Source organism: Cetorhinus maximus, chromosome 24, assembly GCF_964194155.1.
Source record: "Cetorhinus maximus chromosome 24, sCetMax3.hap1.1, whole genome shotgun sequence".
Classification (NCBI taxonomy): Eukaryota; Metazoa; Chordata; class Chondrichthyes; order Lamniformes; family Cetorhinidae; genus Cetorhinus; species Cetorhinus maximus.
Genome location: NC_135902.1, coordinates 33,034,659 through 33,050,267, shown reverse-complemented (window position 1 = coordinate 33,050,267; position 15,609 = coordinate 33,034,659). Strand labels below are relative to the sequence as shown.

The 15,609-nt window shown below is 38.8% G+C and overlaps 1 protein-coding gene across 4 annotated transcripts in view; it reads right to left on the bottom strand.

The window, feature by feature from the left end:
- Positions 1 to 15,067, bottom strand: part of LOC144699755 (casein kinase I) — a 56,814-nt gene extending 41,747 nt beyond the window's left edge. For all 4 annotated transcript variants that reach the window (XM_078570966.1, XM_078570964.1, XM_078570965.1 and 1 more), the window contains exon 1: positions 14,675 to 15,067. In XM_078570966.1, the coding sequence (XP_078427092.1) occupies positions 14,675 to 14,750 (76 nt within the window). In that variant the 5' untranslated portion in view covers positions 14,751 to 15,067. The remainder of the gene's footprint in view (positions 1 to 14,674) is intronic.
- Positions 15,068 to 15,609: the final 542 nt, after the last annotated feature.

Genomic DNA, 15,609 nt, shown 5'->3' with positions numbered 1-15,609 from the left:
TTACAGATCTTCACTTGCCACTGTGGGCCTTCTGACTTCTCAAGCCTTTATATCGCTTTGACTCTGCTTCCTGTAGCTCGGAGCTTTAAGCTTGGAGCCTTTCTCTGCTCCTCATTCTTAACCACTTAACAGGATCTTTTCCAGGTTCCTGTCCTTCCTTTGACTAGAAGGTCTGCTTGGGACTTTCTCCTGTTCCATTCCCCTGGATTCTTGGGGACTTTCTTCTTTAGCTTGGAACTGGCTAGCTGAGCCTTCTTTGCTCAGTCTCTCCCTGGCAGCTACTTTCAACCAACTTTAGCTTGCAACTGGCTATCTGAGCCTTCTCGGCTGCTTCTGCCTGGCAGCTGTCTTCAAAACTGAACTCAAAAACTGCTATTTTTAGTTTCTTCTGTGTGCATCTGTGGGAGGGACCTGCCTCTCTGGACCCCTGTTGTTAGGCAACAGCCCAGTCTTTCAACTCTTGTGTTTGCTTAACTTCTCTTACAGTTGTGAACTCGCATTAGAAATGCAGGCACCTTTTTGAAGTGAAACTAAAACTCAACTTAACCTTTTCTTAACACAGATACAGAAATACAAATCAAAATTAAACATTAAAGCTAAAACTCATTCCTAACACCCACAAATATCAATATAACTTAAACTCTCTCTATTTCCTAACAACAGTCTGAATATCCAATCAACCCGTGGTTATCAAAACTCCATTTTAGAAATTAATTATTTTTATTTGTTCAAGGGATATGAATGTTGCTGGCAAAGCCAGCATTTGTTAACCATCCCTAATTTCCCTCAAGAAGGCAGTGGTGAGCCAACTTCTCGAGCCACTGGAGTTCATGTGGTGCCAGTGCACACACACTGCTGTTTGGAAGGGGAGTTCCAGGATTGTGACTCAGTGACAGTGAAGGAATGGCAACATAATTCTAAGTCAGGATGGTGTGAGGTTTGGAGGGGAACTTGCAGACGGGACTGTTCCCATGCATCTACTGCCCTTGGTCTCCTAGGTGGTTCAGAACGCAGGTTTAGAAGATACTGTCGAAAAGAGCCGTGACAAGTTGTTGCAATGCATCTTGTAGATGAGATATAGTGCTAGTAGTGTGCACCGGTGGAGGAGGGAGTGAATGTTTGAGGTGGTGGATGGAGCGCTGATCAAGCTGGCTGCTTTATCCTGGATGGTGTCCACCTTCTTGAGTGTTGCTGGTGCTGCACTCATCAAGGCAAGTGGATAGTATTCCATCATACTTTTGACTTGTGCCTCGTAGATGGCGGACAGGTTTTGGGGAATCAGGAGGGGAGTTACTCACTGCAGAATTCCCAGCCCCTCTCCTGCTCTTTTAGCCACAGTATTTAAATGGTTGGTTTAGTTTTGGTCAATGGCAACACATAAGGTGTCAGTGGTAGTTGAATTCAGTGATGGTAATGCCACTGAACGTCAAAAGATGATGTTTACATTCTGTCCTGTTGGAGATGATCATTGCCTGCACTTGTGCAGCACGAATAAACCCATGTCGACCTTATATCGGAGGGAAAGTCACTGATGAAGCAACTGAAGATGGTTGGGCCTAGGACACTATCCTGAGGAACTCCTGCAGCAATGTCAAGGGGCTGAGAGGATTGGCTCCCAACAATCACAATGATTTTCTTTTCTGCTAGGTATGACTCCAACCAGTGCAGAATTTTTCTCCTAATTCCCATTGACTTCAATTTTTCTAGGGTTCCTTGAAGTCACACACAATCAAATGCTGCTGTGCTGTCAAGAGCAATCACTCTAACCTTACCTACACATCTATAGAAGTGGGTAATGAAGTGGAGTGTGATAAACAAATGGTAAGTGACTCATCGAAAACTTGAAAAATTAGTCCCCCATTTTCTCTTCCCTTAAACATATTTTTCCAAAGCAAGAGTTGTTCTTTTAAACTGGGACCCACAAAGATGGATGAATCTGGAGACATTGACTAAACAGCAATGAAGCAGTTAGAGTATTGTGTACAGTTCCAGGTGCCTTATTACCATTTGGATATAAAAGAAATACAAAATGTGCAGCATAGATTCACTTAGATTTGACCATAGACAAGGGGTTAGAGTTATAAAGAGAGATGGGAGCAGCTAAAGATTTCTTCACTGGAAACAAGTGGTTGCAGATGAACTAATTGAGATCTTCAAGATGATGATGAGTTAAGATTATTTATGGGTCTCCAGGAAAGTAATGAGATGGCACAAATCTAAAGGTAATCATGAGCAGAACTAAATGAAAGGCAAGGACAAAAATCATTACATGCAAAATGGAATTCTCTGCCAGAAACCATGGTTAATGCACAGGTCATAAATTCCTCCTAAAGGGGAATAGATGCTTGAGAAAATATACAATGAATGAGAAGTGCAAACTTGATGGGCAGAATTGCCCGTTCTTGTATTGGGTATTTTGCAATTCCGGTCAAAATGAACTCACCTGGATTATTAATCCTGGACTGACTTAGACTATGAGCAGTGCATTTTACTCATACTTAGATCACGTATTCATGACAAAAAAAAGAGACACTCTCAAACATTGCAACACCATCATAAAAAAAATTTGCTTCTCTGTGCTGAACCTAGAATTAAGGAAGGGAGTTACAAAAAGCTTGTACGGACAGGTTAATGTTAAATAAAGCTATAAAGAACCCTTCTTTGTAACCTCTATAAAACAAGGATTTCAAACTATATGGTTTGAGAGGTATAAAATTCACTTTTTATGCTTTTTAAAAACCTAAAACCCCAGTGCTTAAGAAATTGAACAAAACATTCACACATATGAAATAGGATCAGGAGGTCAGAATGCTTCTTCGAATTTTTGTTTAGTCTTGTAGGATTTTAGCTTTTCAGTGCAACTTTTATGAGGTCTTGGATTTTTCCATTTGCTGCCATCATGTTGTAGGGCGTTGGATACCGTTTGGTAGGTCTTAATGAAGTCTTCATTGTCTTAAGTAGGTTAACTGTATGTACTTATTAACTACAAGAACTATGTACATATATAAAGAGTTCACCCGGTGGGCACCGCGGGGACTGGGGTGTTTTGTTGACCCCTTTAATCACATTTTGGTTTGATGTTTGTAAGGTTCCTTTAAACTTTGTCCTTGGCTTTACAGCTGACCTGACTTAGGGGCTGTGCCTGATTTATCCCTTATTGTGTTAATTTAGTTTATTGTTTTAACTCTGAAAGAGTTATAAAGAGTTCAAGCTAGGAGCTGTCTCATATGAGCATGCACATGAATGAGGAGGAGTAGGCCACTCAGCTCCTTAAGCCTGCTCCACCTTCAATAAAATCATGGCGAATCTGATTGTAACCTCAAGTTCACATTCCCATCTACTTCCAACAACCTTTCAACCCCCTTGTTTATCAAGGATCTATCTACCTCAAAAATATTCAAAGACTCTGCTTCCACCATCTTTTGAGGAAGAGAGTTCCAAAGACTCACGACCCTGAGAAAAAATTCTACTCATCTGTCTTAAATGGGTGACCCCCTACTTTTAAATAGTGACCGCTAGTCCTAGATTCTCCTATAAGAGGAAACATCCTCTCCACATCCACCCTGTCAAGATCCTCCCCCACCCCAGGATCTTATGTATTTCAATCGAGTCACCTCCTACTCTTCTAAACTCCAGCAGATACAAGCTTAGCCTGTCCAACCTTTCTTCATACCTAGCCTGTCCAACCTTTCCTCATAAAACAACCACATCCATTCCAGTATTAGTCTGGTAAACCTTCTCTGAACTGGTTCCAACACATTTACATCCTTCTTTAAACAAGGAGACCAATACCATACGGTTGTGGTCTCAACAATGCTCTGTATAACTGAAGCATCATCACCTGCCTACTTTTGTATTCATTTCACCTGGCAATAAATGATAACATTCTATTAGCTTTCCTAATTACTTACTGTATCTGCATTCTAACTTTTTGTGATTCATATGTTAGGATACCCAGGTCCCTCTGCATATCAGAGCTCTGCAATCTCTCACTATTTATATATGTTTTTATTCTACTTGCCAAAATGGACAATTCCACATTTTCCCACATTGTGCTCCATTTGTCAGATCTTTGCCCACTCACTTAACCTATCTATATCCCTTTGTAGCCTCATGTCCTCTTCAGAACTTACTTTCCTACCTATCTTTGTGTCATCAGCAAATTTAGCAACCATACTTTCAGTCCTTTCATCCAAGTTATTTGTATAAATTGTAAGTTGAGGCCCCAGCATTGATCCTTGTGGCACATCACTCATTACATCTTGCCAACCAGAAAATGTCCTATTTATGCCTACTCCCTGTTAGCTAGACAATCTTCTACCCATGCCAATATGTCACCTTTGATGTGGCACCTTATCAATTGCCTTCTGGAAATCTAAGTACAGTACATCCACCGGTTCTCCTTTATCCACAGCGTATGTTACTTCTTCAAAGAACTCCAATAAATTGATTAAACACGATTTCCCCCTCACAAAAACCATGTTGACGCTACCTGATTATCTTGAATTTTTCTAAGTGCCCTGCTATAATGTCTTTAATAACAGCTTCTAACATTTTCCCTAAGACAGACGTTAAGCTAACTGGCCTGTAGTTTCCTGTTTTCTGTCTCCCTCCCTTTTTGAATAAAGGAGTTATATTCACTATATTCCAATCTAACAGAACCTTCCCCAAATCGAGGGAATTTTGGAAAATTAAAACAATGCAACAACTATCTCACTAGCCACTTCTTTTAAGGCCCCAGGATGAAGTACATCAGGACCCAAGGACTTGCATGACGTTAGAATGATTCTAATTGATCAGAAAAATTCAAAATGTTTAAATTTGATTATAAAAATGCATATACCAATGATAAGTTGATTTATATAAAACTCCAGCTTAGAGCTGCTAATTTCACTTCACTCCTATCTTGCACGCAGAAAACAGATAGTATAATGCCTTAAGTTTGTTGTCCTGGAAATTAATCAGCAACACCTTAGGAAGGGAAAGTTTTTAAGGCAGTTTTTATCTAGCTGAAAAATAAAACCATGTAGTGATATCCTATAACTTGAATTAAATTTAAGTATTATTGACACTACTCAAACAGATTACTGAATGCCATTTGTTCCTCGATTTTTGATATTTACTAAAGTATCACAGTTGGCAATTGGTTTCCCACTTTCATTCCCCAATCGCAGCCACTTTTAAATGAACTGTTGAGTCCTCCTGAAAAGGCAGTCCCAAAATCTTTTTAAAAAATTGATTCTGTGGAGAACTTCAGGCGTGTTTAAAAACAAGTGGACTATGTTGGAAATTGGAGCTGACAGCCGAGATTCCAAGGGTGATTCAGAGGAAAATGAAGATCCATTAAGGAGGCTGCATTGATTTTGCAAATCACTGTGAAAAAAAATTGCAGAGTTGAGTCCCAGGTGCCAGCCTCCAAAAGCAAATGGAGAGGCCAGATTACATCTACATCAGTGGGAAGAAGTGCAGCTTACTGCCAGTGACTATCCAAAATAAATTACAACCAGGTTGAGGGTTGTAATATAATATGACTGAATATGGATGACATCAGCACATTATGTATCCCATTGTGAGGGAGCAAGAATTATCTCTGAAATTGTTGTATATTTATAGTCTCTCTTTTGCAATGTTTTACAGTTCAGTTGTCCAGTGATTTTATATTTTAAAAAATTAAATTAGTTATTTGGTCTCCTAGAAGCCATTGTAATTTTGAGGGAATGATTAAAAAATAATATATACGTTGTTTTTGAAACAATCAAGTGACTCGTGTGCTGTTCCTTTCTGAATGTATAGATCAATACATAAATCAAGTCATCTTCCTTATTCTCTCATTTACCCCACCTCCCAACATCATCTTTGGTTAAGGCAAAGGGCAAATTATTTCTCCCATGTCTCTGACAACGCTATTTAGTAAAGGTTCACTGTGATTTGCATAAAATATACAGGATTATGCAGAGGTCTTCCTTTCAGTCACCTCTCTGAAGTGCTTTAGTTTAATGCTGAACTTAGCTCTGGAGGTCAGGGTCTACATTTTTCCACGTTGTGATGCAGCAGATTCTAACAGTGCAATCAAATCTTCTCTGAAGACAAGAATATTCTCTTGAAATGCATGACAGTAGCAAGCAAGTAAAAGATATGATAATCATACTTGTGTCAGCTGCGGCTCAGTTGATAGAACTCACGCCTCTGAGTCAAAGTTCCAGGAAGCCCCACTCCACAGCTTGAGCACAAAAATCAGGGCTGACACTCCAATGCAGCACTGAGGCACTGCTGGACATGCTATCTTTCAGACATTAAACTGAGGCCCATTTGTCTTCTCAGATGGATGCAAAAGATCCTACTACACTATTTCGAAGAAAAGCGAAGAAAATCCCTGGTGTCCTGGTCAATATTTAACTTCAAACAACATCATAAAAAGAAATTCTCTGATCTTTAACATATTGCTGTTTGTGGGAGCTTGCTGCACACAGATTGGTTGCCTGGTTTCCTACATTACAACAGTTACTACATTTCAAAAATACTTCATTGGCTGTAAAGCACTTTTGAGATGTTCAGTGATCGTGAAAAGTGCTTTACAAATGCAAGTCTTTTGATTTTCTTTTGATTATATACATACAACAGCACACACAATGTTGGTCAATATAGAAGTCAAGGCTTTCTGCTCCTGTGCATGCTAGTTGTTGTTTTTCATCAATTTAAGTCCACTTAAATTAATGCCTGGCTTTCCAAAAAACACTTAAAGGCTGAGTAGAAAGCATTTTCCAAAAGGTATTTAATAAATCAATTCCCTTGTGATGTCTTACTGCAAGCACGGAGATCCTATTTCAACTAGTACAACTTGCTAAATGTTTTGAGGGGGAATTGGGGCAATGTGGTAGCCCAGGTTATTCAAGTACAATTGCAGGGAATAGTAAAACACAGCATCACTAACACAAACTCCAATCTCTGCTAGGCCTTCAGGGGAAGTAGATAAAAATCCAGTCACTTTCCTCTCCCCCACTCCCAAAAGACAACACATCAACCAAACAGCTGAAGAACTTTGATACTTGACATGGGACCAAGTCACTGGCTCACCCCTTTGGCAGGGAACGGCTTGGTCTCACTTTCCCTTTTCATGAGCAAGATTGTCCATAATTTACTAATGGGTTAGGTTCAGACACTCCACATTTAATTTTCAACACAAGTTTCCTTTAAGAAGTTCTATTAAGAGTGGCTTCGAACAGTAGTTTTTTAATGTCTAGAATTAGGATGTTCCACAACATACTTGTATTTAATGTTTTGAGTGAACTGCACACAATCTTCCTATTGAGGTCATTAGCATAGAAATCCTTTAGAACTCTTTACAGCCTTTAAAGGTTCAATACTTTATATCAGTTTACACCTGACAATCTTTTTGGTTGCTGCTTGTACAAATGGAAGCCATCCATAGACACTTGGAGTTGCCTTTACATTTATTCAATAAGGGAACTTTGTTGGGAGATAAACAAACACTCCTTATTTGATGACAAACATGCTTCACATATTTATTCACTTATTTGAGGTCCACTTGATGACAAATATGCTTCACATTTTTCTTCTCGCTGGTGTCTTAAAAGACAGCAAGTTGAAGTTAATTCTTACTGATGAATATGTTTAATTTCCTGTTCCAATACAAACTGGATATTGTGCAAGAACACAACTGAAAAAAACATTCACCAGTTGTCAATTCCTACGTCAGCAAAACACAAAACTGAAAATGTTGTAACTAACTTACAATTGTTTATTTCTCAACAGCTACATCCCACATTTTAAAACTAGCCATGCCAACAGAACACTATTTTTGAGAAATAGTTTTACATTTTACTATCATGACATTCTAAAAGCGAGCAGATGAAACATATGTTTGAACAGGGGATCAAGTGTAAGGGTTACTGTTAATTAAGTCAGACAGTCATCAAAAAAACAGAATGGCATGTACTATTTACCCTCCTGTTTAACCATAAGATTCTTATACCTTGTGCTTCCAGACTCCAGGACAACCAAGTAGATTTGCAGCATTGCATCAGTGAAATTTTATGAATACCGCAGATCACAGCTGTGAGTCAACCCAGTGTATAAGACAACCCCATTTTACTGGCTGCAAAAATTATGTTTTTGCATGTACTCACAATATGAGTCAACTCCCTTTATCAGCCACAACATGCTATACTCACATTAGTAGTCAGCCTTAATTATTCACCCCACGAATGATGATTTTATGTACTAGTACCTTATAACTGGGTGCAAAGAAATCAAACAGGCAAAATGCGCAGTGTTGTGAAGATGCACGGGATTTTAAGGAATGCCCACACAGAACAAGCCCTGTGTGGTGAACAACGAAGAGGCTTCCAACAAAATGAATAAAGTATGAAGCGGGTTTTGACCTAAAAGTTGTAACATTTGCCAACTCGTCAAATAACTGCTGCAGCCAGGGAATTTCGTATTAGTGAAAAACTGGTGTGACAACGGAGGAAGGAATCTGCCCTGAAGATGATGCCCAAGACCAAGTGCGCCATGAGAACAGGGACCAACCACTGGCCTGATCTTGAGAAGCAGGTATCGAATGGGTCCTCAGAAATTATCAGAATGGTTATATCGTCACTAGAAATGCAATGCGTATACACGAACTTAAGTGGGTCAAACCAAACCCCAAGCTCAGCAAAGATTTCAAGACAACAGCTAGTCAGTGTAGCCACTTTATGGTGTTGTAGAGGACCAAGACTGTTCAGAAACTACCAAAAGACCTCAATGGCAAAATTATCAGTTTCCAGTGATTTATCAGGGAACTGTTAAAACACAAGTAGCCATTATGTCAGATCAGCAGGGATGGTTGTGGAGGCTTGATTATGAAACTGAAAGCCAAATCTATTGTAGAGTGGGATGGCTATGATTATGTAATTAGTTGCTTTGGATCAGATGCCAAAGATATCCGAATTATGAATATAATGGGTTCAAAAACATTTTGATTATGGCTAGAAGTTTCTTTGTATAGTTACTTTATTCAATAAACCACGTCACTTTGATCTAATATGAATTACCAGTGGCTTTTCTCATATTTCAAAATGGCGACCACCCACACCAGCAGTTCACTTTTATACTCTGGGTACAAGTCGGCCTATTTTTGGGGGATTTCTTGAGGCTTCTATCTGCTGACATCTATGGTAGAAAGTTCACAGAGCAAGAGTGTGTAATGGTTCTAGAGTAACTCGGTGCTGTTATGATGTGGCAGAAGATGTGTGCCAGGTGGATCAAATTCATGAGGGAAACTTGAATATGCAATCATAACAATTTTGCAATTTGTATTTTATTTTGAGATGTGTGCCCTGAATTCAGTAGTAATAAGTCCACCAAGGCTTGAGATTTTTTTACAAAACTAAACTAAACATTTATTAACAAAAGAAAAAATTTCAAGTACATACATAGGTCTACAAATTGCTACTATAACAACTCCTAAAACCCCTAATTAATTTGGCTTCCAGTTACACCCCGTTAAGACAACAGTAAAGAAAAAATAGATTTTAAACAGATCCAGGCAACTCTGGACAGCAGTATTTAAAGTGCCTTTTCCCAGTGTCGGTTTCTGCGGACAGCAGCTTAATGCACAAACACTGGAGGCTTTTTACACTTCTAGAAGATCTTGCAATGCCTTCCCTGACACACAGCCTCATTTCCCTTTATACATGTATCTCCCTTTTAATGCAAATTCCATTGTTCCCATATGTCTTTGGAACTTTACCTTTCTCATAATATAAATCTTTTCATGGTGCTAATACTATCAGTAACCTTTGGGGAAAAATAAACACACTGCTTGGCCTAGCTTCTCTGGCTAGGTTGAACATCCTACCATTTCTTTGAAATTCAAACTATCCTGGATTACATAAAAATGCAAATTCTCCTCACTTCACATTTTAGAACTTCAGCCACGTTTAGATATTTAGCATTTCAAGCTTAGCTTCCTTTTGATGACCTGCTATCTCCAATTCAATTAAATCCCACACACACACACACACACACACACACACAGGAACTATCCAAACCCCACTATTAACCTACTTTTACAATAAATCACAATAATTTTATGAGAATTATTATACTTTCATGACAGGTGCCCAGATGGTGTCATACTGAAAACATGAAGTTACCATTAGCATAGAAATCCTTCAGAACTCTTTACAGCCTTTAAAAGCTTCAATACTTTATATCAGCTTACACTGACAATCTTTTTGGTTGCTGCTTGTACAAATGGAAGCCACCCATAAGACACTTGGAGGAGTTGCCTTTACATTTATTCATTAAGAGAACTTTGTTGGGAGATAAACATACACTCCTTATTTGCATGAAATATAAACAAAGATAAAACAATGACACTTCTTGCTCTTCCTAATCAGAGCTGCAATCTATTTTTAGTGCAGCATACATCTTAAGAAAGTGTTGCAGTTTCAGGGGAAGCTTTGCTGTTTACAGCCACAAAAGGACTCTGAATGATAGACGCATTTCCCTAATATTGAATCTTGCATTGTGTCTTGTGTTAAATGACTTCAGTGGACATACGAGAGCCAGTTTCACACACTATTGCTCTCCAGAAAGGAAATCAGGGAATTTGAAGGTGTCAATCAAAACACAGCCCCTCCAAGAACAAACATCCAGCTCAAAGTACAAACAAGCACACTTGAACATTTCACGCTGCAGCTTCATGGGGCAAACAATCTGACGAACTGCAAACTCAACGTTTCAAAGTAGCATCTTCTTCCACGTTTGCTGTACTAGCTGAGTTGCTCCCAGGAAATAATTTTTCTGATTTCTATTTCAGATCATTCCATTCTGAATCCTCTTTAAATTGAAGCTATAGTCTTTTCAGCTGACATTTTACAAAAGGCTACAATTAGCCAAATGGAAAATTCTGAGGGTTACGAGAGGTTACAGATTAGTGAGGGGCAAGTCCATAAAGATAACGACGAGAATTTTACAATTTAGATACTGGCAGACTGGAGTCTAATAACCCCACAATTACAACAGTAGAGGAAACATCAAACTCCAATGCAAAATTAGGGATGCAAAATTCATATACTGGTAAAACAACAAAGGGAGGCCATCTGCCACAGCTTTGCCTCTTGAACCATTGGAGTTATGCCAAATGGTTGTGGCAAAGCACCTGGTAACTGCTGAAATAAATCCAAGTTCCAAGGTTAATATGAGAAAGCAATCCCACCCAGATGAGGTATAAGACAGTAACGATCGAGTCCTCTGACTTTCACAGTGGTTTGCACCAAAAACCGATCAGTGGTGCTAAATAGGCGCAAGTCTGTTTGAAAAAATCTCCTTATATCCTAACAGAGACCCAAGCTCAGAGAGGCTGTAATCAATTCCATTGATTTTCCTAAATAAATGCATCAAAACTTCATCACGTCCCTACTTAAGCACATATTTTAGAAGATCAATTTTGCTTAAAGGTCACGCATGACAGCTTTCAAGCATCAAGGTGGTCCTTTTCCTGCCCTGTCTGAACACTGCAGATGGTCACTAGCCCTTCTTTTGCATGACGCCACAACCAAAAACAATGAAAAAAGCTTACACACACTGCTTTTTGTACTTAAGCTGCCTATCACTTTATTTATTGCAGATAAAAGAAACATTTAATCTGAAGAACGTATAATTTTTGTAAGATGGGAATAAAATCCATTAACGACCAGCTGGTACAGACTGTCAGTCAACATTCAAATGGTTTTACAAAGTGCTGCAGCATCAGCTGGACTGAGTTCAGAGTTTAAATAGAACTCGTGGGGTACTTCTGCTTTTGAGGTCAATCTATCAAATGCAACATTTTTCTTGAAAACAATGAGAAAAATTGAGAAGAAAATTGAAAAACAAAACACTAAAGCACCTTGATATAAGTTCTCAGTTGGAAATCAAACTGAGGACTAACCAGATTTTATAAAGATTTTTTGTCCAAAAACTGCTGTAGTTCTTGCATGTCATTTAAAGCCAACTGAACAGTGTTTTATAAAACAAATTACACAATACAGCTTCAGGACAAAGAAACAAAGGAATCAAGGCCTTTAGGGGGAGGGGGGAGTGACAGACAAGGCACAAGTCACAAGAAAAAGAGAGAATCTAACCAAGAACATATTGAAAATTGATTCCTAAAACAACGATTTTAAAGTGTATCCTGTAAAAGGGGACACACAATTTCACCAAGGAATTCTATTCTGGATTTTGAGGGGAAGGAAGAAATTTAGGAATGATTTAGGGCTGCCATTTAAACAGGTGGAGACTTTTCCCCCACAAAGACTAAGATTGTAGAATTTGTTCACATGGCCATGCGAGGATAAATGCCTAATACATGTTACTTATGCAAAGGAAGTAGATGGGGAGAAAAGTGACAAAATACATTATCAAAGAACCATAGTAAACAGGATCGTAATCAGACTTCAGATTACTAAACAGAAATCAAGATCAAATCCTTGGAACCTTTAACAATGAGTAAACAGTGCATCAGACATCCCCAAATATGACTATAATGAAATGTACATATATCAGAGCTCTCCACTGCTATTATTTCAGGAAAATGGGTTCTGCAATATAATCTAGAGTCTGTTCACCAAACACTCATTGACCCAGGGGCACAAATGTGCAGTAGTACATGATTCATTTCCAAAATACAATGCAAACCTTAACCATTGTTCATAAACAGGAACCAGCCAAAATTTGGAAATGGTTCCAATGTGAATTCAGAAGGAGACATACAGTGCTACAGAAGAAAATCAGAGACAAAATAGAAATATGCTGTTCTGCAATCTTCACCCACACACCCTCTCCCATTTACAATACAGGGCAGCTTTCAGAATACTGACAGCAATAGAAAAACCAGGGACAAAGTGCTTCAAAAGTCACAATCTATCAGAACAAGAGCTTGCAGGGGCATTGCTGCCTTCAGAGAAGCTCTGGAAAATGACCAAACCTGAGGTTCTTTAAGAGACAATACAATCAAAGCATTTATATTAAAGCTGTGCCAGCAAAGTCAAGGCTGCAATTGGGACCAGCATCCTGTGAGGGGAAGGCTATCTACATCAACAAGTTTCTCAATTTTAGAATATTTAAAATCTATGACAAATTTGTTTTTCCCCCAAAGGCTGATAGAAATTCTGCCAATTTTGAAATCTGCAAACTGCATTGTGCTTAAGAGCCAACATTCATTATAGAATAGCAATTCATAAAACACTGACTTAAGTAATATTTTTGTTATTGTTCAACATATATAATTGTTGTTCGATTACACGTGTTGTCAGAGGTTAATTTCTGGTTCCTTGCCTGACGAGATCCGAAGCAATTGTTTTAATTATCATGAATGGCCTATCAGATATCAGTTTGGCAAGACACAGCTGATCACTTCAACACAAAAGGTTAGGCTCTCCAATACTGCAGCAAGCCACTATTTTAAACATGAAAATGCTGCGATAAAAAGAACTGCAATTAGATTCTGTCTGCCTTTCTTGCTCTCATATTTAACTTTCACTATGTTCTACTCCAGTGCTATAGCACTGCATGTGCACTCAGATAAATAAAGGTCAACACGATCCAAGCAGGAATCAGACATCTATGATTTTCAATCAAATCTTACAACAAAAGTTCTCCATGCATTTGTGTATTACTCCCAGTGTTATTTAATTCATCTCCAAGAAATACCTGGACAAGGAGTTAACTCCAGGTCTGCTGCTGATGCTGACACTAAAAGGGTGAGATTTTGGAAATGAAAGGTCTACACTGTAGAAAAGCTATGCTTATTGTGGGCATTTCAAGATAACACTGGTTGTCCCAATATGTGAAACCTGCAGCATCATAAACTCAGTTACAAAACTGTTCCACTGGTATGTGCCCAGGTAATAGCCCCTAGATGTTCAATATTTACATCATGAATAGCCTATTCAGAAACAGGTTTTTAGATTAATTACATTCTCTGACCTCAGCCAAACTGCAATCATTCTTGCATGTATAAAATCATTTGATACTCCTGGCTCCTGCTGCATGATTTTTTTTTACCAGGAAACAAATCTGACTATTTTTGGTCCTCCCATAATCCACTACTTTTACACAAACAAAACAATTACTTTGAAACGCTCCTTTAGAAAACAGCACTATCACGCCATTTGGCAATGGATTTCACCTATACATCCACATTACTAGGACATCTAAAAAGATTTCAACCTCTTCCTCTCAAATTCCCACAGCTTGTATCCCCAGGAGTATTACTTCATAGATCTGCTGGGCTTTTTTTTTAAAAAAAAAAGCAGCTATGCTTGTTATGCTCTCCTTTAGTGATTTCTTTGTTGCTCGGTTGAAAATATATGACTGATATTCTATCCTTTGATTGATGGAACAGTCCATCTGTTCTGGTGAAATGAACCCTGGACATTATCTAATAGTCAGCTCTTTCTATATATGATCCCAGGGAATCATAATCTTCCCAGGAGCAGATATGTGGATATGAAGAATGACTACATGAATGACAGTTTTTCTTTCTTAACTATTAGCATGTTCTTTCTCTCGTGGGCCAGTGACACAGGACTGCATATATTACATACACTGTTTTTAGCCGTGCTATTATTAAGGAGTACTATTCTCTCTTGTTTTGCTCCCAATACCCACTTTCAGTTCTTACCCAGGTAAATGTCTCCGAAGGACCCGCTGCCGATTTTCCTGCCGAGTCGGTACCTGTTTCCCACTCTCAGTTCCATGGTGGGGTTTCGCCTGGTGCCCACTGAATGAGTTTTGATTTTAACCCGGTTACTCAGTGAAACTCTATATTTCTCTCTCTCTCTCTGTCTGTCTGTCTGTCCCAGCCTTTCTCACAGAAGGATTTTCACCAACACTTTTCTCGCTCCTTTCCAAATGCACCCCGACAATATCTGCACCAAACGACACGCTAAACGCTGTAGATTATGCTCCACCAAATTTTATTGTCATTCTGGCCACCTGTACGCAGGATTGCATCGGATTCTAGTCACTATCTCTCCCCTCTCCTTCCTAAGCTCTACTTCGCCATGGCCGGACTGAGTTAACGGTCTGACGTCACATCCGCTGTCTGACGTCACTGGACAGGGAGGAGCGCACACCAGTGACGTCATATATAATCTCGCTCAGATGTTACAACTGCAGAGTGGGCATTATATAGATAGTGTATATATATATAAAAGAAATAAATGATCACTATGCCCCACTGCCCAGCATTAACAGGCAATAGTTTTCAGGTGAGTGAAGTTACCAATGACAGATAATTGGCCCTTGCATTGTCACAAAGCTATTGCCTTGGCAAAGTAGATGTAAATATTAAAGTTTTAGATACATTTTGTCCAATGGTATAAAAAGGTAGAAGTGATTATCTAGCAGATAGAAAAACAACCTTTTGCACAATTTTGACCTTTTGTATATTTCCAATGTGAACTTTATTCTGCACCTGTACACATACTTGTGACCTGCACGCCATGAAAGGAATCATACAACCGCGCAACAATTTTAGAATCTATTATCATAAGGACATGAGAAAACTTGGAATAAGAATTCACCATGCCTTTCTGCTTTATCAAAGAGTCCTTG